The 27073-nt window shown below is 27.5% G+C and overlaps 1 protein-coding gene across 2 annotated transcripts in view; it reads right to left on the bottom strand.

Annotated features, from left to right (window-relative positions):
• Window positions 1–27073, bottom strand: part of LOC148234057 (homeobox protein araucan-like) — a 176885-nt gene that overhangs the window by 107427 nt on the left and 42385 nt on the right. Inside the window, exons 1-2 of one of the 2 annotated variants that reach the window (XM_088188149.1) lie at window positions 18838–19276; window positions 3402–3779 (exon numbers count right to left, since the gene is read on the bottom strand). In XM_088188149.1, coding sequence (XP_088044275.1) covers window positions 3402–3779; window positions 18838–18885 — 426 coding nt within the window. In that variant the 5' untranslated portion in view covers window positions 18886–19276. Of the gene's footprint in view, window positions 1–3401; window positions 3780–18837; window positions 19277–27073 lie in introns of those variants that run through there. The other variant, XM_088188148.1, reaches the window with a different exon arrangement.

Here is a 27073-nt window from a genome sequence, read left to right as displayed (position 1 = left end):
TTTCATTGTGTAAATGACGAAACAGAGAATTTGCATTAAAAGTGTAATAAAGTGCAGTGAAGTTATGAAAATATTAGAAAAGGCTTTTAGCGAGGATGCTGTGTCAAATCAAAAGGTCTATGAATGGTTTAAACGTTTCCAAGAAAGTAGCAAGGAAGTAAAGGATGACAAGCGAAATGGGATCAACTAAAAATGAAAATGGGAAAAATTAAGGACACTGTGCTGAGTAATCACTGAATCAATATTTGAATGAATGCAGAATAAGTTGGTATCTCGTACAATTCATGCAGAGTGATTTGATGTAGAAGTTTATTATAACAAAAAAAGTCACTGACAATTGTTCTATAAAAGTTTCAATAATGGAATTGCTCAAAGGAGCTAAAAGTACGCCATAATTGAATGAAAATCGCTGTTTTCTTTGATAAATTTATACCATTAGGTCATACGGGCAATAAAGAGCTAAAAACAAGTAACCAATTTTTCACCACGATAACGTTACGGCTCAAACTAATTCGTATTTTTTGTCATGATTTAGATAAAGATGACATTAAAAAGATAATGTTTTTCGACCATAGGAGATGTAGGTAAAATCGCTGTTTTTACAAATATTTGTGTGTTGGAAAAACTTAATATTAAGTATTACTGTAAGATTCTAGCTATGCTGTATAATGTCTTTATTAAACACATTACCATTGAGATTAAAATATATTAATACAAAAACACATGTATGACACACACAAACATATTCTCCAATAATAATGACGATAATCATTGTTGTCGCCCGCGCGAGGAACAAAATTACGCTTTGACTAAATTACAATAAATTAGGCGTTATCTTTGCGCTTTTTGTACCGACACTTTGTTAACATAATGTTCAAAATGTTAATTTGCCTTTTTCTTTTTTTTGGTGTACACACATAAAAAAACACAAATTTTTCGGTTGGCTAGATCGATATTGCTCAAAATATGCGTGGGTAGAAAATAATTTACAATTAAATTTTTAATATATATGCTATCTTAACCTTTTGCACTAGTAACAATATAATATATGTAAAGCTAACGCTTTTTTAAACTGTGATAAATTATTTTTGGAAGTAACGTTAATTATTCTAACTTAACGATCTTTCGACGGCGATATAAAATAAACAAATTTATAACTGAAATAATAAATAAAATAATATGAGCATTAGTGAAACTTTTATTGCCGCGTATAGTGAATGTAATAAATTGTGTAATATGTCTAGTAAATGCGTTTATGGGCACTTAATTATTTTTTGATTACAAACGGTTGTTAGGATTAGATCTTTAGAATATGCATTAAACACTATGTATTATATATTTTGATAATCTAAAAAATTCTGCAAAAATAAATCAATAAATTATTAATCTAAAAAAGAATGAAACCCTAAAGTTTTAACTTTAAATAAACAGCAATACCATGCACAAGCAGAAGCTTAATTGACAGTCATAAGGTTATATTTTACGACATCAGTTAATTGTGAAATTAAGGATGTTGTAATCATTATTATTGTTATGTGCACATGTTGTTGTGTTTTTTTATATATATATATATATATATATTTTTATAAATATACATATATATATACATATCTGATGCCGTAAAATGTAATTATTGCCCGTTGTAAAAAAAATCAGCGCAGAAAAGAAATGCGCGTAATAAACGTGAGCTTTATTGCTCTGGACGGAATAAGCTTTAAAGCTCATTTGCATAGTTTGCCAATTTAATTGACTCCACAAACATACTTTCGAATTGAATATGGTACGTTTATTTATGTAAATATGTCGGCAAATTATCTCACATGTTCGGCGTTTATGACATTTCATAAACACAACCCCTGAAGATATGTTTTCATTAAACGTTAAATTGAAAATGAATATTTATCATGAGTGATATACACTTCTTACAAATTTCAAATTTCAATGCACTACATTTTTTTATTATATAAATTGAATCAAATGCAACACATCCATAGTGCAAGGTCAATTAAAATATAATTTGTGTATCTTCGTTTTTGGGTCAAGAGCCAACATCTAGTTAAAATTTAATTTAAACTTTTAAGCTTTCAATTCATGATTCAAGCAATTTGTACTTGATTAAAATATATATATATATATATATATATATATATATATATATATATATATATATATATATATATATATATATATCTATATATATATATATATATATATATATATATATATATATATATATATATATATATATATATATATATATATAATACTACTAAATATTTATTCAGGCATAAAATACTTTTCTCGAACGGTCTAGTCAATTTTTTGTTGAGCTATCATACGTATTTCGCTAATTCTGGAGTACCACAGGGATTTTATCTAGGACATCTGCTCCGACATTTTTTATATGTGATCAAAAAAAAAGGTTTAACATCCCTTAATTTACACGGTGGATACGTTACAGAAAATATCGCGTAAATTAGTATTAAAACGATTAAATAATATGCAGATGTATTTTTAGCATCAATGAGCCAAACGCTTGCATTTCTAAAAACAACTAAAAAAATACTGCATGGACAGTGGGAAAAGTTCCAGATGTAGAGCAAGTGCAATAATTGCGAGTTAGCAATTTACCCATGCGTTTTTATACCATTATGCTACATGTGTGAAAGCAAATATGTTTGATTTAGAGTATTTAAAAAATAAATGTAGTGCTAATAAATATGTTAATATTCTTTTGCACAAAAATTACAGCTGCTTCAATTTGGAAATTCACCTATTAAATTTAATATTTGATTTTATTCATATCAACATGCTGTTGAATTGCAGCAAAATTTTAAGTATCAAGATTTAATAAAAAAATATAGTACAGATTATTTGATAAGAATATATTTAGAAGAACCTGCTGCTGTATATAAAATTAAAAATATTGATTATTTATAAACAAATCGTTGTACTCGTATACCCTGATTTTTAGAATCTATCTCTCTAATTCATATATGTATAGTCTAAGTCTTTCATTTATGGAACATATTTTTTATAAGTTATAAATTTCGATTTGCGCGGTCTAATTTGTATCAATACTCCATTTCTTTTAACGGTCACTTTAACAGCGTCATTATTCATGGGTGAAAAAGAGATGATAAATGTGGGTGGACGCCCCACTAATTTGCTCTAAAGTACAAGATGCGGATATATGTTCGATATACTTATCATTACTTTTTCTTGTATATTTTAAACAAATTTAGAGAAATTTGAAATTTACTATATTTTGAAATAGTGAAAGTTTTAAGCTATCGAAATCAATAATTTACAACTTTTCTCGGCGCAAAGTGACTCTGTTAAGTGAAACGAAGTAAAGACGTCACAATGGATATGTAATGTGTAATAAAATCGGTACTCACCAGTGGGGAGTAGAATGCAGAGCTGTCCACGCCTATACTGGGGTACGGGTTTTGGTCTGTGGAGGGATACGGGGTACCGTAGACCCCGACGCCCACGCCGGCCGTGGGCAGCCTAGGATAGCCCGACAGGGCCAACCTGGCCGAGTCGTACTGGCAAGAGCAGACCGTCTGGCCGGACACTGGGTCCGTCATGATGGGCCGGCCGTTCTCGCAGCAGGAGGAGGAGGCGGCGACGGGGGTCGCAGGCGCCTGCGACGCCGCCCCCGGAGAAAGCGCCCCTGGCGCTGCCCCGGGGCTCAGTGAAGGCGCATTTGCGCTCGACGCCCCCGGAGACGTGGTAGAGGCGCCGGTCGTCGGCTGCGCCCCTTGCACCAGCAGCTGTGGACAAAAAATAAAATAAATGTTAAGGAACTGTATTCCATAATAATGGTAATATACCTTAATTATTTTTAAAGAATAAAAATGTATTAATGTATAACTCCCGGATATTTTTATTGTATGTTTGAAGCCTGACTTAATTATAAAAATCAATTTTATGAATATATTTGGTGTTAAATACCACCATGAAAGTGACTGATGGAATAAACGCATATTTTTTTGTATGTAGATTTTGTCGGTCACTGGTGCACACCATGGCGCAACGTTATTACTTTGAGCCGAGCCCCGGGTAATTAACATGTTAAAGAAGGAGGTGTATGCAGTTATGTATCTGTGAAAAACCTGTTTCGATTAAGAAAGACTGATGCTTTCAATGAGAGTTTGTATAAAAGATGGCATAAATGTCTCCAGGCAACTGTACAAAATTCACAGTGCCAAATGATATTATATACTGGAATGGAAAGAATTCACTTCATTAACGAATTTTCCTGTTTTTTTTATCTTTTTAATGCAACGGCACGTGAACTCAAATTTGGGCTGCGACTTGATGCGTATTTTTAAAAACATGTCTGCTTCAGAAGAATTATTAACAGTTATACCACTGACAGAACGAACCAGATGAGTAAAAATCTTTAACTCAGTTATATTGATCGTGCTTGCTTTGTATCGATAACAATTGATAAAGCTCCTGTTTTGGTTAGGAATCAATTTTATTTTATAACTTTCTACTCAAAAGTGTTACATTTGAATCAAGTGATGGATACTGCTTTTGAAATCGTCAATTCGCCAAAGAAGACAATTTCAATCATTATAAGAAATATGTGGATTGGAAAATTATGAACTTTTGTTGCATGCAAATGTAAGGTAACTTAGTCAAGCTTAGTTTGTGAAATGATTCAAAGATTATTTACTCGAAATAAAATAGTATTAACTAGCAAGATGACAATACATCAACAATTGGATGAGAAAACATGGATGCTTGATTTAGCTTTTCTTTGAGATATTATAGAAAAATTAAATCAAATTAATTTACAACTTTAAGGAAAGCATAAGTCAATAATCTATTTGCTAAGTACAGTAAAAACATGTAAATCCAAACTTTTTTTGTATAAACAACGATTAAAAGCAAGTGATTTGAAAAATGTTTATAATATAAGGTACGAGTGCAAATATTTATAAGATACTGTAGTGGATCAATATACAAATGTTGCTAAATTAGTTTAACGTGAGATTTATCTAAATTAGAAGATAGTGCTATATTTATGTTACTTGTAAGAAACGGGCATAAAAAATAGTTTATTATTTGGTTTAGATTCAACTTGTCTTGCCACACTTAAAGAATAAATATTCACACTAAAGTGTTATTCTTACCAATTTTTTGGGGTCTAATTTACGAAAATAAATATACACATATTTGGAGAGTCGTTGTATCTGTTTTAGCTCTACATATTTGTGTGAATTTTTGATGAATGCAATAAAAACGAAGCATCGTTCACGGTAGATAAATGATAATTTGACTGCAGGTTTGCGTATAACGGTAACGTCATACGAAATACAATATGAAAAAAAATCTGCAAGTATGCCACGCAAAGTTTCAGATGCAAATAAGAAATAATTTTTAAGGATATCAAAAATTATTATCTCATAGTCTACCTATGCAAAAGCCTGATCGGCTGATCAAAGTCTAATAATAAACTGTACCTAGCAGTTCCCAGTAATCACGTTATGTAATAGAAAAATGACTGCCGGCCTCTTATTTTATGATAGGGATGGCTGGCGAAGTGAAAAATATAAGTAATATGTTTGTTAAAAAAAATTGCATTGTAATTTTTTTCTGTTACCACCTAAAGATAAGTTATACTAAACGATATAATTAAAATGTGTTTATTATTATATTTGTATCTAATATGCTTGTTGCTTTTGAAAAGCATCAATGCGCATGCGCCGCCACACTTAAATTGCGCATGCGTTTGTAAGTCGGTGTTTGCGCGCGCAGCTTTTCACAGGCGTAAGCCGATCCTGACCTTGCCAGGACTGACCTCGTCATGTGACATTTCTTTTTGCGCATTCAACAGGTGATCCGCAAAAATGGCTCGCTAAATTCGGACGCTCCAACGCGCTCGGTAGTCGTCAATCTTTGCCACTTTATAATAATGATTTCTTTGGGTTAATATTTTTTAATAAAATTGCGATTGTATGTTAAAGACAAATTTTTGGATTCAGATGATTTCAAATTATAGATCCAGACTAAATGTGTCGGAAGAGAAAATAAATAACTAACTGATCGTCAAAAGACAGAGACGAGCATCTTGGAAGATTTTTACAGACTTTATTTACGTGTAGAGAGAATCTCCGCTAACTCGCAAAAGTAATCTTTAATGAAAGTTTATCTAGACAAAATTTCCGCGTTAACATTATATTAAAAAAAAAATATTTTATTTTCACTTATGATTATTTTATCTACTTATTTATTAAAGTACATTTTACATATATGATAAAATAAATTCAGTGGTTTACAACATTTTTATTTACGTTCAACCTTTATCAAATATAATTATATTATTAACGTGTTACGTTTATTACTATTTTTATGTATTGATATTTATGTATTATATTATACATATTATTGAAGCGAATTCAGTGCTTCTTAACATTTTATTGTAAGCTTTTTTATTTACGTCTCACATTTATTCAATTCTGATTATTTTATTTACTTATCAGAGCTATGACAATATCGTCGTGCTTTGGCTGTCGAGTTGTTAACACGTCTTTTGTATTTTATCGGTTAGCATACACCACTAGGATGGCATTTGAATAATATTTTCTTTTTCTTCTCTTCTTTATAAAATGGAGGGCTTTGTCCCAGACAAACAATTTTTGTGAAGTTGAATCTTGTACGAATAGCAAAACCAAAACATTATTTTAATCACAAATTAATTTAATGAAATTTTTGATAACGAATATGATTTCTGCCATATTCACAAACGGACTAAAAATTGTAATTGAATGCAATTTCGTAACAAAGGTGTTTAGGAAAAAAATTGTAATGCTTCATTTCTCTATTACATATCAAAATTAATGAGAACTGCTAGGTATCGCTAGACTTTTTATAATGAATATAAATATCGAATATGTCAAATTAAATTTTGCGCCGAAATATATTTTGGCACTAAAAGAGCTAATACTTTGATATCTTGCCCCGTTAAAACCACTCAGGTTAATCCCTAATTATTTTATTATTCGCTTCTGCTTTCAAGCAATATTGGCATCGTCATTTTCGTAATTAAATAAAAAAAAATGAAAATAAGGTAAATTTATTACCGGTATTGCAATCCCTAGTTGGGATTTAAGTAGCACTTTTTTAATAATCGCTAAAGAGCGGTGTCAACAATACATCAATGCCCGGCAACTTTCGGCTGCGAATTTTAGAGTGCCCTAGAGAGTTGCGATCGCGTCCCTTATTCTTGCCTGTTGCGCCAGGACCTCAGCGCTTAAAAATGCACGAGCAATCCAGCTTCTTAATGAACTTGAGAAACACAATGATGTTTTAAGCTATCAGAATAGCGATTTAAGGCAGTATTTATTAAGAATTCAAGTTTGATTATTTAAAAATGCTTCTACTTTATGAATTAAACTCAGTCTAACCCGTTACTATTATAATTGTTTTTTTAGTTTAATATTCTTAAATCGGCCTTTGGCTATGCACAGGTGGCACACGCGTGTGTCGCGCTAATGTTAAAAGTGCAAAAATCGAAATCCGGGAATTCGGAAACGTGCTCGAAACCGGTCCCCGGGGGGCCGCGGCCCCGAGGCCCTGGCAACGCGTTCAACGCGTACATTGCTTAATGTGCCTGTTTACACGAAACAAACAAATATGAGTTAACAAGCGAATCGCACTATTGTGTGTCCCAGGCCTGCCTAGGCCATCCGAGCGCATTCAAACAGGCTTGAGTGGGCTCGGCTCGGTTTCGCCGACAAAGGCCCCAGTCAATATTTGGACTTTGAAAAAGTCGCGGTGACACGTCGGTGCCGACGCCAAAGGCCAAAGGAGAAAAAAAAATATTTTGGAAGCACTGGAATCATGATGCGTCAAAGATAAAGGCGTCGGATCAACGATGAAGTGACGCCGCAATCTTCAATGTTTGATTTTAGTGTAGTACTGAAAGGACTCACAGCTCTCCTGAATAATACCGAAGGAGAAAGCTGTAAAACGATTTGCCTCTACCTCTTAAAAGTAATCAATGAAACTGAATTAAATTCACCAGAACGATTGACCTGAAAGACTAGATTCATATTCCACTGGGACCTTAATATTTAAAAATAAACTGTATCTGCGAGATCAATTGTTAAGCAATTATATTTTTGATTGATCCTTACAGATTATGTTTTTCTAGATTATCTTAACCTCACAGATATATATCGTGACGATTAAATAAAATCGTAAAACGCATTATCAATAAAAAATAAAATTGCTCGGTGTGGAGTAACTTCATTAATTTATTTTTTAAGCTTAATTAAAAAATACTATATTAACACACTACAACAAGACCAAATTTAAATTTGAATATAAGCTTTATTGCACAAACACATCTTGCTTTTAAGGCATAAACCTATTTTTGAGTTTCTTCAGATCCTCAATTAATTAATAACTGCATTTATTCTGTAAAAAACAGTGTGTATAAAATTTACAATACAGATATTTTATTAAACTTCGAGTGAATTCGGCATTAAGCGAGCTATAAATATAGTTAAATTCAACTAAATCATGCAGTATAGCACATAAAGGAAAAACACAACTTTCAACTCTATTTACTTTTTTATATCTATCCGCTGTATATGTGATTGGTTTCATGCGGCGTAGCCAACATATAAATCTGATTGAACACAATATGTACCGCTACCTCTCATAAAATAATTTCATCATCCCCACAGTTTTCCCCCTATATATAAATACCCTATAAAAGAGTATCGTATAAATAAAGAACGGCCATAAATCACAGTTCGATCAGGATAGTTTCGGATAATAGATGTTTCAGCGTTTTATCCGATTTACTATTATCGCTGTTAAAGTCCATAAATTTATTTCGTAAACATTATTGTTTTTATTATTATGTAGACATATACAATTATAAATAACAGCAGTTGTCAAATCGATCGTCAAAATTTAACAGAAATTTGTTTATTGAGAATTACGCAACGATATATTTATAGACATATTATACGTATAGACACAAAAAATAAACAAAGCTGTTCTACCGTCATCAAGTTTCAGTGCAAACAAAGGGGTCTTCTCTTTCTCATCAGAGGTAGGAGTGGATAAACATTTACCTTCCACTTAAAGAAGAGGGATTATATCGTTTCTATTAAACCGCCTTGCGATCTAAATAGCCGACTAAAAATCAGTATATTTGCTTTTTTAACGACGAGTGTGGACTTAACCGAGAAAAAGAGGTTTTTTCTAACCTTTAACGTGGGCGTGTATCGTGAAAAAATGTATGATAAAAAAAGCTCAAAGCACGAGGAAAGCTATAAATTTACGTTCAAGTATCTGTTTTGATCCAATGCCGATTATATATTTGTTTAAATGTAAACTTAGGTATTAATATATATTAATATGTGCTATTATTTGCCGCGGCATTATAACAGATGTAAAATACAACACAAAATATTAATTTAAATGTCAAATTGTTATAAATTTCTAATATATAAAAAAAACTGTTGAACAATAAATTATGGCGATTTACAATTAAAATAAAACGTTAAAAATAAATTGGGTGTATGGGTAAAAATAATATTATAAATACAATGTTTTAAGGAACTTATCAATACAACTAAAAAAATTGATTATTTGATTATGCTATTCAACCATATTTAATTATGATCTTGTTTAATATTTTTCAGATATTAATAATAATTGAAATTGATTTACATATACTAATATATATTTTATTATCGCAAAATAGTGATACCAACTTTTTTTTTTGATAGCAAGAATAATATTTATTTTATAGTATTAATTATTTTATAGCTGCGTGTAAAGTGTAACTATTTAAATAGAATAAAAAATATTTGCTTATAAAATATAGTGATAATATATTTTTACAGCATATATAAATTTTATCTCACAGTAAAAAAAATATTTGCTTGGAATAACAAATTATTGATATAAAAATTACTGCAATATTTGTTTACAAAATGTAGTGATAATTTTTTTTTTTTGATAGCATGCATAGTTTTTATCTCATAGTAGAATCTATATTTTTACGATTAAATAAATACAATATTTTATCAGAAAAAATCACTACAATTTTTTGTATGTAAAGGTTTCATTTTATAGTTGAATTTATATTTCGATAAATGCAATATTTCGTTGGAAATAAATAAATCTATTTTTTACAATATATATTTTTTTTAGTAGTAAGTTATTTTTATTAATGATTTAATTAAACTATGAAATTTGTAGTAAAAATTTAATATCGATAACATAAATACAAATAAATCTGTTTTTATGGTATGTAAGCAAAAAAATATATATTTGTAATCTTACTATGTAGCCTGACAGGCGTAAGCCCAATGCGTTACAGCAGGGTAAATATGTACTAATTAAGTAAATCAATCAGATAATGAATATTATATTTAAATCCAATCGACAGTTGTCCTCTTATATAGATAGCCTTATAATAATCTATCTTTGCATAAAATAATTGCTATATATATAAACTGCTCTTTAATATTTTAATAGTCATTTATTTAAAAATATATAATTCTATATATAATATGTGGATTTTCATTGTTAAAGACCGATAATCCATAAATTTTCTTTTAACTTTGAAGTGAACATCTGAGACACCATGTATGTAATATTATGAATTTAAAAATAATAATTTAATAATATACATCTCTGTTATTCTGTAAACGGGTTGGTTACAGCCGTATCTTCGATTTTGGCTCATTATTAAAATATTATATAAAAGCGTCCCGGATAAATATTTAATGGAGGCCCCGGTGAAAGGCAACATAATGACGGCGAGTATTAGTAGTTGTTATTATTATGACCGATTAACATATAATTACGGCCATGTCGATATTTTTCGGTATCGAAAAGCAATCTGTGAGCTGCTGCTGCTGGCTGCCTCACACAAATTTGTGTGGTTTCATGAATAAAAATTACGTTATAACGGTTAGCGAGCGGTATAATTTCACGGGTCCTATCTTCGGACAACGTAGATTATCCCGACGCTTATACAATATATAAGCGATTGCTATACATATTTATAATCGCGAGTATCGAAGCCAGTTTTATTATAAATTATTATAAATAGATATGACAACGAAAAGTCGTATTAAAAATATATTTTATTAGTTTATAATCTAGTTGTTCCAATCCGGAACTTGATTTGTCAGAATGTTTAAGTGTCAAATGGTTAGGCGGCTCTGAGCTTTAAGCTCTTATATAACATTTAAATAACAGCGAACAACAAAACGCGGGCCCTTTAAATTTGGCCGGCTACAAATTCGGGTCTAAGTGGGCCTCGAGTGACTGTCGTACAGGTAGTCAAATCATTAAAATACCTAATAATACGTAATAATGATAATCATTTCTTAACATGGTTGTTCGGGCCGCGAACAAAATAATACCCCGGGGAGAGGACGGCCGGTTTTCTTCTCGTCGTCGAGGGCCAATTTATAAATATTTACACATTTCGGACCCCACCGGAATGGAACCCTCAATAAAAGAGCATGCCCTTAATCTGACGTAAGGTCCTATACCCGGTAGCCCATCATTAAGCTTCAAGAGCATGACAATGTATATATTGTATAATATTTTTACAGCGATGAGGTAAAATATAAAATAAAGTTGCTGCATATACAGATATAAAAAGTTGTACGTAACATAATAAATATGTCATTCGATTGTGGTTTTGTAAATATTTTATTTCATAATATATATTTTGGTTGTATTATTTATTTTACTTTGTGATGAAAAATAAATTAAGCGCATTTTTATCATCAGTATAAAAATTATTATAAACTGGTAACTTAACAATGCTTTAGATATATGTAGTGTTAAGAAATAGACAATGATATGGTGGTACTAAGAAAGTCATACTAAAAACTAGAATTTGAGCGTCACTTTAAGAGCTAATGATAACGAACAACTAAACAAATCGATAGTAAACTTACAATACTGCTTCATATTAAATAAAAAATCTAAAAAAGCATGAACTGAATGACAATAAAAAATTGCAATATAAACGGTGAGTATGTAGTGTTTTTTTTATAACAACAAAAAGTGATCTGCACAATGGTTAGACAAAAAACTACAAAGCATTTAGTGAATTAGAAATTATACCAAAAGAACATTATTGTGACTATTTTCTGGTGCTATGAATAAATCATTTTAAATATTTTAAAATGTCAATAACATATTGAAAACCAATACAATATTTTGCTAAAGCATTTACTTCTGGAATGTATGGTAAAGACAAGGTGCAATTTTAATGCACGATAATGCGCAACCATACAAAAGTTTAAGAAAATTTGTCTATGAAATAATCTCAACAGACATCTTATTGGTATGCTTTCTGAATCACTACTACAACATTATGATGAAACCATTACAGCTGAAAATTATTGTCAAGAGAAGGTTAAATACACGACAATGCGATACCACTTTAATAACCATGCAACTGATCAGCGCTAAGTATACTACAGTTGTTTGAGATGTACGCACTGATGTATTTCAGCTATAAGTTCCTTCAGACTTTTTTATACACACAAAAATAAAAGAAGCGGGATATTGCCTTCAAAATCACCCAATTTCTGAGATAGTACTTTCATAATAAACATTATTATTTAAAGGCACAGATAGCAGTCTTTGACGCGGCTCCGTTTGTGTTAAAATTGTTGACTTTATTGCTTTTTGAACGCTTAAAAAAAATTTCAGATCGAATACTAAACAAATAAATAGCAAAAAATCAACAACAGCACCAGCTGAATTATATAAATTTAATGTTTTTATTGATAATGCAGCAAAATAATACATGTGGTTATTAATAAAAGAAAATCTAGAAAAAATGGTTTCGAATCTATCCCGAAAATATTTTTAAAAATATGTTATTTCAGTAAAATCATATTGGAATTTAATTTCACCAGTAGATATGTATTTTTACTAGTGAAAATATAAATTATCGTGCAGGTGCTAGTTTCTATATGTAGTAATAAATATATTTTTAAATACTTATCATTATTTATTTACATCCGATGCGTAAATATTACAGTGAATGTGTATTTTTTGGTAAAGTTATATTTTCAGTAGTAAATTCCAAATACATTTTCACCAGTAGATACATATTTCTACTGGTGAAAATATAATTTAATTTATAGGCGCTAATGTGCTGTTTCAAAATTGCGAATCGGCCATTTTCTGTTCAAACCCAAACCTAACCTAATGAAAGTTTTAAAACTAATTATAGTTTTAGAACATTTATAAGGTAAGGTCCAAAATACAAAGTAAGCCAACTCATCTCTCAGGGGTAAAAAGCGGAAGAATAAGCACAAACAGACATCGCATCTCACATATTTCTCCATAGTTTGTCTGTATTTTGATATTATATTATGTTTTAAGAATATGAAAGCTATCCTTACCGATTCTACTATGGACTGATAATATAAAAGAGCTGATCAAAATATATTCAAACCGAATTTTGGTCAATAGAAGAGTGCAAAAACAATTATCTCTTCTTAGAAGGCAAAAATTCACGTTAAAAGCAATAAAATCGTGTCGGCGCCGTTGCAGTGGGAACGCTCGGTAACGAGCGTTCCCACTGCGACGGCGACGGCACGATTTTATTGTTTTTGACGTGAATTTTTGACTTCTGAGAAGAGATAATTGTTTTTTGCGCTCTTCTATTGGGCAAAATTCGGTTTAGATGTGCTTTATATAAATATTATTATAAAAAATCCTAATATAAACGTTTGATAATCGAACGTTTTCACCGCGACGGCACGATTTTATTGCTTTGGCCAGGACTGAAAATTCACTATATGGCAACACTGAGCAGCAAAGAAAACACGACTATAAGTGAAATATTTTTTAATGCCCAATTAAAATATTTCAACGGTGACTGATTTTTATATTTATTTGTAGCATAGAAAAGGTAATATTATTTATTCAAGAAACTGTTTTTGTAATGAGGCTCGGAATCATTGTTTTTTTCATGGCCCTGGTTCACTGTCGTTGGCCTTCTATATAATACCATTACAGCTAAATGTAATTTAAATAAAAACGACAAAATGCACTGCAACATCAATGGAAAAGGTGCAATTCTATTGCACGAAAATGCTTTCCCCATGAATCATTAATGTTCATAGCACAATTTTATTGGAATAAATTATTTCATGGACTCTGAGCTAAATAAATAAACTTAATCCTTAATCAAATTGTATATGTATTAAACTCATGCTCTGCATTGAAACATAGAATTTATCTTTCTCGTGCGTTTAGCGCTATTCATAAATACATAATATTTATTCGTAAATTGAACGTGTTCATTTCAAATAAACATTTTTGCTGTGCACATATGTAAGAACTCTGGGAAACATGTAGATGTTCATATGTAATGGATACAAAACAAGCATCGGATATATTGAACATAATACAATACAATGAAAAGATCAATACAAAAGTATTGCCTATTGAATTCTGTGTTTATTATATTTTTCCTTTTTTAAAATAAACATATATTTCATTGTTTTAATACAATCAATATCAGATTTGTTTGTTTTATATAATTTTTATACTAATCATGCATACATAGAGAACGGCTATAAAGTAAGTTAATAAAATCTTAGAAATTATAATTTTACTAAAAAAATCGTATTACGTTTAGTAATGTGTCACAAGAAAAGTTTTACTATGATTTATAAACTACTGTTTAATTAACATAAGTTGCAATGTTAAAATCAAAAAAAATTCACGTTTTAAAGATGTGCCAAGTTAACAGTTAGGTAACGAAATATTTAATTACATAGTGTTTTCTCAAATTGTTAAAATTGCAGTATCTTTAAAAAAAATATTTATAAAGTCACTGGTGCTCTAATAAAAGTATTAAAACATTCCCTAAGCATATTTAATTTTACGTTTCCACCAAATGCGGATGATGGGACAAATTTTCACGATTGCAAAACCGAAGGCGATGGCAAATAAATTCATTCGATTCGATTTTCGGTCAGTTTTATATCGCTAAACTGCATTCCCTTGGTCATCATCGGTGTTTCAAAAGCTTTAAATGTCATTGTGTGTGCACATGTTCTTATACGCACATACATATAAGGATATATGCATATGTACAAAGTGCACACTGCGGATTTATGCATAATTCAAACAGGATTCCGTGTCTGCCCATGCTCTCCATTTTTCACCTCTTCGTGACACGGTGTTATTGCACGAAACACCTTCGAAAGTCACATAGCTTATGCGAAACAGCAGAAAAAATATATTCACTGGACATTATTTTCAACAGTACTCACTATATCCAAAGAGAGTGAGCGAGAGACATATATGCATACAACAAAGTGTTTATTTCGCATATTTTGAACGAAAATTGCGAGCGTTTATCTCGCTCGACACATCGCCCCCAAATTTACATAAGTCTACGTATTTGTGTAATTTTATATGCATATGCAGCTATATGTATAATAAAGGAAAATAATTAGATTTTAATAATAATAGAAAATTCTTATCATAGTAAATTTTTTTAACGTCAGAATTGTTGAAAATAGTAAAGTAATAAAAGCTTAATAAATCAAACTAGTGCTTAACTTGAATTATTTTAACAACAAATATTAGTGTGTATCTATGTTTATATAAATATAAATTAAACATTGAGGAACAGTGTTTAACTTAAATATGTAATTAGGTAGTAATAAATTAAATTAAAATATTTTTTCATCTAGATGTATAAGAATAAATATATATATATATAGCAATTCAATCTTAAATGGGAAATAATAATTATTTAAATATTAAATATTACTATTGCTTTTATGAATCACTTTTTCAGTCAATTTTATCACTTTAGTAGTGTTTATGTTTAATAGAGGACTTTGAAATACTTTGAATAGCGGGGGGCTTAAAAATATAATAAATTATATTTATAGTAATATTATATAGTCCGCTTAAAATTAATTATAGTATATTCTACTAACAATAGTTCAGATGTGTAAGAATAAAAATAAATAATAACCCTATGTAACGAATTCAATCCTTATTGAGATATATTTATATTTTAAATTTATGATATGGATAAACTATTATTTTTTAATATCTCTCAATCGATTTTATAATTTTTCAACTACATTTTAATAAAAATCTAGTAGTGTCTATGTTAGTGTATGACTCAAAAATATATATATAATCCATAATCTACCTTTAAAAACTAAGCTATTTAATATTTTAAAAATATACGAATCTAATTTATGTTCTAAAATGCATTATCTATTTAAAGATCTAAGTAATATAACATACAGTTTTTCAGACTTAATATATTAATATATTGTCATTGATAAAGTGCAATATATAATTATTATTTATTTATAATGATTTAAAAAGTAAGTTTATATGTAACGCAAAAATTAACATGACAATGCATCGAGAGCTTTACAAAGCTCACAATAAACACTTCACCCCTACTAATAAAATTAAACGCAATATTAAAATATTACAATAATAAAAATTGAAATGTTTTATTACACTGCAAAATATTAAGGTACTATTATATTCATATATTATATTTTTAATATTATTAATAATATACATGTCACGCAAACGAATTATAATTTATTCGCTGGCAATTATAATTATATTAATTTTGGCTAAGATTATTATTTTTCATTTATAGCGTCGTAAAACATTAGCAAAATAATTATAGCGGTTTTGAACCGTTGCCCGGTTTTATTCGCGCGATAAACTGCGGTGAAACGGCAATTTCATTACTGCGTTTATCGACGGTTAATTGCGACCGTTGTCTATTTTATGGTTAATTTTATTGGAGTACACTCCAAGGATATTTTTTGGAAATTTATTTATAATAAATCAGTTTAGACTAATTTTAAAATACATAATAATTTAATAACATCAAACAGAGCGACGAAAAAAAATATTAAAAAAAATCATATTTAGAACTATGTACGGATTTTTTTTTATTTAATTTAAGTATACGAATCGATCGATTATTTTATTGTATACTTATTCATATACTTCAATTAGAATCTATATTAAGATAAGCATACATTAAAGAGACAATTATCGTACATTCGTACTACAATAAAAAATGCATTTATTACGAACGATTTACACTAGAGCGCGTGTAAAGTAGATACAACAATGCACATACTTAGAGCAGCAAAAAATGTAAAAAAAGATAAAGTAATTATTATTATTATTATTTAATCACTACGATAAATTAAAAGATTGCCTTTTGTTGTTTGAACAAGGATAAAAAATTTTAATGTCAATGCACATGTGATATATTGTGATGGTAATATATCACCGCGTATTATGAACGGCTTATTCGATTATACAACAAATGTTTACATATTGACGATTTTTTTTTATTGTTGTCGATGTTTGTATATTTAACTATAAATTATGTTAAACCACATATTTATTATAAACACCTTTGGTTGTTTCACCGCGAAGGTGCTCCGAGCGACGGCAGGTGCGAACGCTAATTTATATCATCGAAGATGTGTGTATATTTATTTTTATATATAATACATACATACACATGAAAAATATATTAAGTCGTTCCTAATGAATCTATGCTTAGTAGCAAAAATTATAATTTAATTGATCATAAAATAATTTTAATACGATTAAATTACATGTGAATAAATCTTATTTAACTCTGTACTTTTGTGATCAATTTAATTATATTTTAGGTTTGTATCGTTAGAAATCAAACTTGTATTTTTTCAAGGTCAATAAAATATTGATCTTTAACTTTTTTAAATAAGTATATATATATGCTAACAAATTATTATTTTTAAAACAAACAATAGCGAATCAAGACTAAATCAGTCATAAGCCATAATCATTTTAGATTAAATCTTTATGACTAAAGAAAATTCGTATTTATATAGTATGCTAAAATACGGTGACCAATTGTCACAGCAATTATATTATATTGCTCATTTTTCACTTTACAATGCGATAAAATGAGTCAATAATATTTATTTAATATTAATATATGTAATTAAGCAAATATTCAGCATCTAAAGACAAAATTTAGATACGTCACATACATTATTTTTATAACTCAAATTTAAATTTACAGTGCTTTAAAAATATATATTAAAATGAGATAAATTAAATATATAAAATAAAATATTGTATCCCAAAATAACCGATGGTCACTACAAGTATTTTTTTTACTTTTCAATGCAACAAATAAATACAATAAAATAAATAGAGTGAGATTAATATATTATTATTACAAAATTAAATTTGTCATAATCAGATATATATCATTAAATGGCAAAATTTAGATTAATTTTTCTGTAATACTTAAGCCGATGCTCACAGCTCTTATAACTCAAAGTCCACTTTACAGTGCTTTCAAAAATAAATATTAAAATGAGTTGGATAAAATTAAATCTTGAACATATGCACTTAATTACATAGTCAAAATATATGTACAGTATCCCAAAATACGATGACTGATGGTCATAGCAATTATTACAATAGCTCACATTTCCCTTTTCAACGCAAGAAATAAATACAAAAATGAGTCGAATAAGATTTATTTATTACTACCATTTTTTTAATTAGGCAAATATATCACATTGAAAGGCAAAATATATACATATAAAAATGGGTTGAGTTACATTAATTTAATAATAAAAAAATGGACTTCGATATAGATATTTAAATTGTTACCATTTAAGAGTTATAATAATATTTGATTTGGCTGTTGATAAATATGATAAAAATCGGCTGATTTAGCCGACTCTTTTGCACAATTAATCACTATATATATGTATGTATTCGACTCACCTGTGAGGCCGGCGGATAAGTATAGCCGAATTGAGCGTATGCCGCCATCGTTTAATTATCACTACAATATACTTATATTTATCAATATATAAATATATATATTATTATTATTATACATTAATTTTCATAAATAAAAATTATTATAAAAACACATTGCAGTTATCATCACAAACGGTCTTTTAGTTTCATTTCGTTACAAAGTCACGTCTCCGCCTCGCGCTGCCCGACGACGTCCTGCGTCTCCGCATTGTAGCGACGTTACAATATTTATTTTTCGGTTACTATAATAACATAGGAGCACTTTGACGAGTGTGTCCAGTTAGCGCGATACACCGGTGTTAGCGGTTGTCGCTTGCGACATTTCGTACGCGGAGAATCTTTCGCGCAGCGCGTCTTGGGGTCACCACAATGTGGAAGAGTTGCGACCGCGCGCGCCTAACTCCCAACGAGGACTGGAGCCGCCCGAGGAGTCGGGCCGCAGACCCCACGCGTTAGCCCCACCCTTAGGCGTGGTCAAAGCCCACGTCGGCCAATTGTAGACCGCGAGAAAAATTCTGGTGAGCCTTACCACTCTACTAGAGCGCCGCTATTGGCTGAGCTTCACCCCCTCCATTAAAAGTGGGCGAGCACAGAGCTAAAGACCGCCTACGGCCGTAGGCGCTCAACATTACAACTGGAAATGTTTATGGAGGGACGAACGAAGGAGCAAAGCGAGCAAATCTCTTGCGGCTGAAAAAATGACGACGACATCGTGTTTCAGTGTGTACGGGAATCAAAGTCGGATGTTGGTGAAAGCGGGCGGCGCCGGCAGGGGGCGACGCTATACGAGTTTTTATGGACAGTTTATTTCAGTGTTTTATGGAGACGTGTCTGTGAATGCAATATAAATTTATATAGATACATATGTACATGAGTAATAAAATGTGCATTTAAAACATGTTGCATCATATTGGGATATGTCTAAAATAGATGACCAATGTGTTACAATGGGGTAACAGTCAACACCTACAAGTAAGTATTGTGACACAACAGATTAAAAATAAAGCTAATAATCAACTGATCAAAATTTTTTTATTAAAATATTTTTTGGATGGAAAAAATATATAAAAATAAAACTTCAATGGTTATAATAATAACTATTATAGTAACAAAGAAGAAAAAAATATTTATATTTAAAATCTTAATTTTATATTTCTCATAAAAATAAAGATTTATTGGCTGTATTAACTTTTTCTATTAAATTAATTAAAATAATGTTTATAACAAACATTGTAGACAATAGTTGAGACAATACTTAATAAAAAATAAATAAAAATAATACTTCAATGCTTAATAATTCTTTATTTAAAATCTTGTTTCGTATAAAAATAAATACAACGAAATAAAGATTTATTGGCTATTATGACTTTTTCATTATGCGTGATATTTTTATAAAAAAACAAATTTATATGTTCAAACAACGCTTATTGAAAAATAATTTAAAGTAAAACTTTAATGGTTGATAATAATAACTAATATATAAATAGAGGGCAAAAAATATCTATATTAAAAATCTAAGTTTTGTATTTCTTATAAAAATAAATATTTCTGAATAAAGAATTATTGGGTATGTTGATTTTTTTAAAATACGATTAAAATATTTTTAAAACATACATTGTAAAATAAAATTAAACCTTAATTAATAGATGTAGTACTTCTTATAAAAATAAATATTGCGAATTTATTGAGTTTTTCTTTATATACGATTAAAATATCTTTAAAATAAATATTGTAGACAAATGGATACATACAATAGTTACATAAATATTTATTTAAAAATAAATTAAAATAAAACTACAATGGTTGACAATAATAACTATCATAATAACAAAGGAGAAAGGAGATATTTATATTAAAAATCTAATTTTCTTATAAAAATAAATATTTCGAAATAACGATTTATTGGCTTTGTTGAGTTTTTCTTTATATTTAATAAAAGTATGTTTATAACAAACATTGTAGACAAATTAACGTATTTATATACAATAGTTAAAGAAATACTTATTGAAAAATAAAATTAATTAAAATTAAATGGTTGATAACAATAACTATTATATTTTATAATTAAGATTTATTAGCTATGTTGACGTTCACTTTAGATATGATTAATATATGCTTGAAACAAACATATTTGTAATTCATGTATGTAATTTAAAAAAAAAAAATATTCAATAAAATAAAAATTGCAAAAAAATATTAATTTGCTGTATTGACTCATTCTTTATACAAGAATAAAAAATATGTTTAAAACAAACATTGTAGACAAATTGGTTTAAGTTAACGTAATGCTTATTGAAAAATAAATAAAAGGTTAACTTCAATATTTGATAAATATAACTATCATAAAAACAACGGAGAAAAATATCTATCTTTGAAATTTCTTATAAAAATAAATTACCCGAAATAAAAATATATTGGCAATGCTTACATTTTCTCTATATACTAATAAAATATGTTTAAATATAAATAAGAAATGTGTTTATAACAAATATTGTAGATTGATTGATATATATATATAATAATTAAATCAAAAATAACAATTCAATAGTTAATAATAGTAACTCATATAGTAACAAGGAAGAAAGAAAATATATATATTTAAAATATTGCAAATATATTTTTCATAAAAATAAATATTGCAAAATAAAGGTTTTTTTGCTGTGTTTTTCTATATATATATAAATATGTAATTATTAAACATTGTAGATTGATTGATACATACAATAGTAAAAGCAATGCTTAATAATATAAATAAAAATTTAAAGTTGAAAATATCAACTGTTATAGTGAAAAAGAAATAAGAAAATTAAGAAACTTTCTTTAAAAAAAAAATTGTGTAAAGAATTAACGATTTATGTAACATAATATTGCAATATATTTTTGTAACAGATATAGTAAATAAATTACTATAAATAATATTTAAAGAATTTATTAACTATTTTATACTATTTAATAAAAATATGCTTGTAAATACATTGTAAATAAATATATTTATATAGCAGTTAAAGCATATTCCAAAATAATAAAAATATTAATAAACGTAAATGACTTTATACAACAACTTTCCATTAAAAAATATAAATATTTGGAACATTAAGTTTAATATATCCAACAAAATAAATATTACAAAACACAGTTTTATTATCTGTGATGCAATTTCAATTTTTTATATTGTTACATGCATAAAAAATGTGTAGATTAATGAATATGTACAAAAGTTAACGCAATGTTTCTAAAACGTTTTACTGTATATTTGTACGCCATTATGTGTTTATTAATTCATAAAAATAGTAATAAAAGTAATTTATTTTTCTTTAAAAATATCATGAAATTTAAGTTTTTCCTGTTTAATTAATTATTATCATATATATGTACAAATAAACATATGCCTAAGTTTGTATATCATATATTATACACACATAAGTTTGACATGCTCGAGTTGTTTCCCAACACATTTTTTCATAATTATTTTTCTACAGTAAGTGTATAAGCTTACTTTTTTCCTTACGCGTTTAATTATTGCATATTTTGTATATTTATTATATTTATATGCGTTATTTATTGTACATATTACAATGCAAACTTCTTCATTATAACATTTCTTACATTTTTTAATGTTGTTGTAATAAATAAGAACATTAGTAATAAATAATATTTCAAATGAAACTATTTAGAACACCGTCGGATATTTGTCATATTATTTAGTGAATATTAAAATTTTTACAGACATGATTGTGAGAAACATAAATAAAAAAACAATGTCATATTCAAGATATTGACGATCTATCTAACATAGCTAACCTCTGATTGTATTATTATCTATTATTTATAACAAAAAATAATTTTGCATTTATCGAATATATTTTTAATTAAATTAAAATCTATTAAATTTATTTATCGCCATATAGTAGTGGTTAGCTTTGATATTTGACAATGTGACACAACGCACGGCCATTATTTATATTTTACGCGTCCCGCGTGTTATTTGTGAATATTTTTTCAACACGTGTAAAACATGTGTATCTACACACATATTTTTAACCCCGATAGTTTTGTGTGGTGGACGAAAACGATCCGAAGGAATTCCTTTGCCCCTTTCTCAAATCGTTACGCGCAAACATACATAATGTATTCACGTTATGCATATTTGAGTTTTATTTATTCAAATTGTGCGTCAAAACGTACGAATTGATAAATGCCTTCGGAAATACCCAAGAGTATACATACGTAGGTATATTCGTGTGTGAGTATATAAGAAGTATATGTACGCGTGTGAACTTGAATGTGTTTCACTGCTTTGTGTGATATGTATTTTTTAGTACGTATTTGCATGTTAATGTAATTTTTTGTACGCTTGTCTTTTTTGTATATTTATGGTATTTGAGTAAGTTTATTTCAATAGATTTCAATCAAAGTTAAGCAATAAACCAATAAATTAAATTAAAATGAAAATAAATACAAACGCATTATTTTAAGTAGCTCAATAGTGTCAATAGAAAGAGAGCTTTAAATTGCTATTTTTTAAGTATTATTATCACATTAAATATAAGTGTATTTTTTATTACGGATTAAAATATGCTTACTATCATGTTTATGGTTTAAAAAATTTTGAAATAAAAATTATATTTAGTTTTTTTACAAGATAAATATTGTAAAAGTATATATCTTAAACAAGGTTTAATATTATATATTTTTTATTTCAGATAATAAGCAATTTAATTTCTTAAATCTACTTTGTAAATGAGAGATCAAGATGTATTAAAAAAAATATATTTTTAATATCTCGGATTATTATTGTATATGAATTAGTTTTTTTGTAATGTTTGATAAAATTATTTGCATCATAAATTATTAATGCATCCTAAAATGAAACCATAAACGTTAACTGAACATGATTTCATGTTTTATTGACAGTGCATTGGATATCATTACTTTTCTTAGATATATAGTGTAAATATATCATTTTTATTTAGAGTTTGTATAATATATAATAATAATAATATTGACGATTTATTGTAAAATCTAATAAAATGCCGACAAAAATAAAACAAAAATAAAAACGGTGCAAACACAATCAACAACTACTAAGTAAGTAATGAGACACATTATTGGCATCTGTTTTATTAACCATATATAATATAACAGCTCAAAACCAACATATTTTATCAGTGAGATATGAGAAATCTAAGAAAACCTAATTTGTAATGATCGATCAAAATTAAAAAAATATATTAATTACAAATTCTAACTTCGTAAACCCAATTTATATTGAAAAACACTATGGTCTATGTGTAATTCAAACCCTTATTTATTTATTATTTTTCTATCTAATATAGCTAATTGTTTATACTATATATTTACAAATATATTATCAAATAAAATTATATAAATATAAACAGAATATAAAAAAATACTTCAATAATATAATTTAATTCATAATGAACTTATGTGTTTTTTCATTCCATTGAGAAAATCCACTATATTTTTGATTATGATTATATAAATTCAAACCTCCAAACAAAATTTTCTTGGCCATACTATTTTTATTATACTTCTCTATCCTTAAATTATCACTATTTCTAGTAATAAATTTATGCACAAATTTATATCTTATTAAATACTTACTAAAATAATTATATCTAAATACTAAAAAAATAATCTTTAATATTTCTTAAATATCCAACTATTCCAATTTTTAAATCAGACTTAGTAAATCTATTTTTATTTGAAACTAATCTCATTGCCCTAGTTTATATTTTTTGTAACATCGTTTTATCTAATTTACTAAGTATATATAATATTGTTGCAGAATAATTAAAATGGGGCAATATAATACTATTGTAGATATTATTTTTGTACTCCAAATACTTTAAACATTTCTCATCCTAAATATTAAACCTATAGTTCAACTATTTTTAAATGTAATTTAATTTAATTTTTCATCAAAAATTACTTATAAATATTTTATTTTATCAATTATTTTTATAATAGAGATATATATGTAAATAACTATTTCTAAATATTTATATTAAATATTTAATGTTGTTTTTAGTATAAAAGTAAAAGCACAAATTTTGATTTTAATGTTGTGATCTAAGAAATATAAATTTTCTAACAGAATTCCACTAATGTAAGCTAAAAGAATATTTTTTTTTAAATACAACTTAATAAAGTGGATCAACAGAAATATTTTAATTTAAAATATTTATTGAGATAAAAATATGTCTTCATTTTGAACTTAAAAATATATTGAATAAAAAGAAAAAACCGTATTCGAAAACAAATATTCATAAGTGAAATGACGACAGATCTGGGGTCCAGCCATACCCCTGTTCGCACAGATTGCATATTTTTACATTTATATAATAAAAGTGAGATGAGCTTTTCTATTATACATAATTAATAATTGATGCCTGTTTTAATATATTTTAAAGACCAAAGTTTTATTACGATGGTACGTTCATTTTTTAAAGTAAATGTTCAATATAACGTAAAACTCAGGCTACTTTAAAACGCTCCATCATAACTCCAACTTGACCATGACTGAGATCTTTTTTTAATGTTTTCAATGTCGACCCACACACGTTAACAAAAGATAAGGGCGCCGCTGCACGCGTTATAATTATTTTAATTTATTCATAACTAATTAAAAATTTCATTTCATATGCATATACGCCACAAGTAGTTGTGTTATTATTCTTATTAATTTCGTACGGCGTATTAATTTGTTTTTATTATACGCTATTATATCATCTTGTATTTTTTTTTCATTATTAAAACACATTTCGTTCTAATCGTTTTAAATATTTGTTAACCTTTATCTAAATTCGTGTTTGTTTTAACTAACTAATCGATTCGTTTAGCTGATATACATTGAAAAGATTTATATTTACTTTATTATTTGTATGCAGCTAAAATATTCAAACTAAAAACACGTGTCATTTTTAACCGGCTGATTCTTGCGGTTAAACGAGACATTAACTAAAAAATTAAGCGGGCATTGTCGTAGAATATTTTGAATATAATATAAAATGTTAAATATTAATTTCACGCCTGTAATGTGTTAACTAATGACCATTGCTTGGTTTAATAGTGAATTTTAATTGACGCTGTAAATATACATACATGTATATAAATTAGGATTTTATATTATTAACGTAATCTTAGCATTTTATTGCATTATTTACATTCATTATAAATATGTGAGACTATTAAAATAATTTTTAATACTTATGTATAGATTAAAACAATAAAATTAAACTATAGTAATGTAATTAGATGTTTTATATCAATAATATTAGAACTAGTACTTTAGCTATTACGTAATTCTCAGAAGAGTATCAAATTATATAATTTTAATCGCTTTATAGGTGTATTTTAATATTGGAAAAATATTTTGTATATTTTATTTAGAGAAATATTAAATAAGATATCCAATATAAACTGTAAATAATCTATTTTTAGATTAGATACAAACCAAAAGTAAAATATCTATTAATTGATTTAAAAAATAATCAATGTTAAATGCTTTTGAAAAACATAAACACTTTAGTAAAACATACTTTAAATTGCAGGACTTAATTTAGATTAAGGAACGAATTTTTTTTTTTAATAGCAAATTGTGTTTAAAAGTAATCCATTATTGAAAAAACACTTTTTTTTAAAAATCATCTGTATTCATTAAAATTACTTTAACAAAATACCTTTTATTGAAAAATATTTTTAATAACTAAATCTGTATTTATTAAAATAATTATATGTTTTAAACATATAAGTATTATTTTAATAAATATGACTTGGCTAATAATTATATTAAAATGAACTCTCCATTGAGAAATTATTTGCAGAAATATAACAAATATTTACTTAATAAAATAATTGATGTTATATGCTAATAAAAACATACTTTAGATTAAAGGACTATATTAGAGTTTAAAAAAAATATTTAAAGAATAATTTGGGCATTTAAAATTGTAAATTAAAACTTTTTCTACCGGTTAATTTGATATAAGGTAAGACATTTAGTAGGAGTACTAAAAGCAATGAAAAGTCACTTCACTTATATGAATTTGCAATAAAACTAATCACTAAATAAAAATAATTTAATTGCAAAAATAAAATATTCGTTAATTTTAATATTGAAAAGCAAATATATATAAGATTAATGTAATTTAGTATTAAAAAGTTTGAGAAACTC

Source organism: Plectrocnemia conspersa, unplaced genomic scaffold (assembly GCF_051122295.1).
Source record: "Plectrocnemia conspersa isolate PC_06_02 unplaced genomic scaffold, ASM5112229v1 ptg000006l, whole genome shotgun sequence".
Lineage (NCBI taxonomy): Eukaryota > Metazoa > Arthropoda > Insecta > Trichoptera > Polycentropodidae > Plectrocnemia > Plectrocnemia conspersa.
The sequence above is the reverse complement of the archived record's forward strand: the minus strand, read 5'-3'. Positions and strand labels throughout refer to the sequence as shown.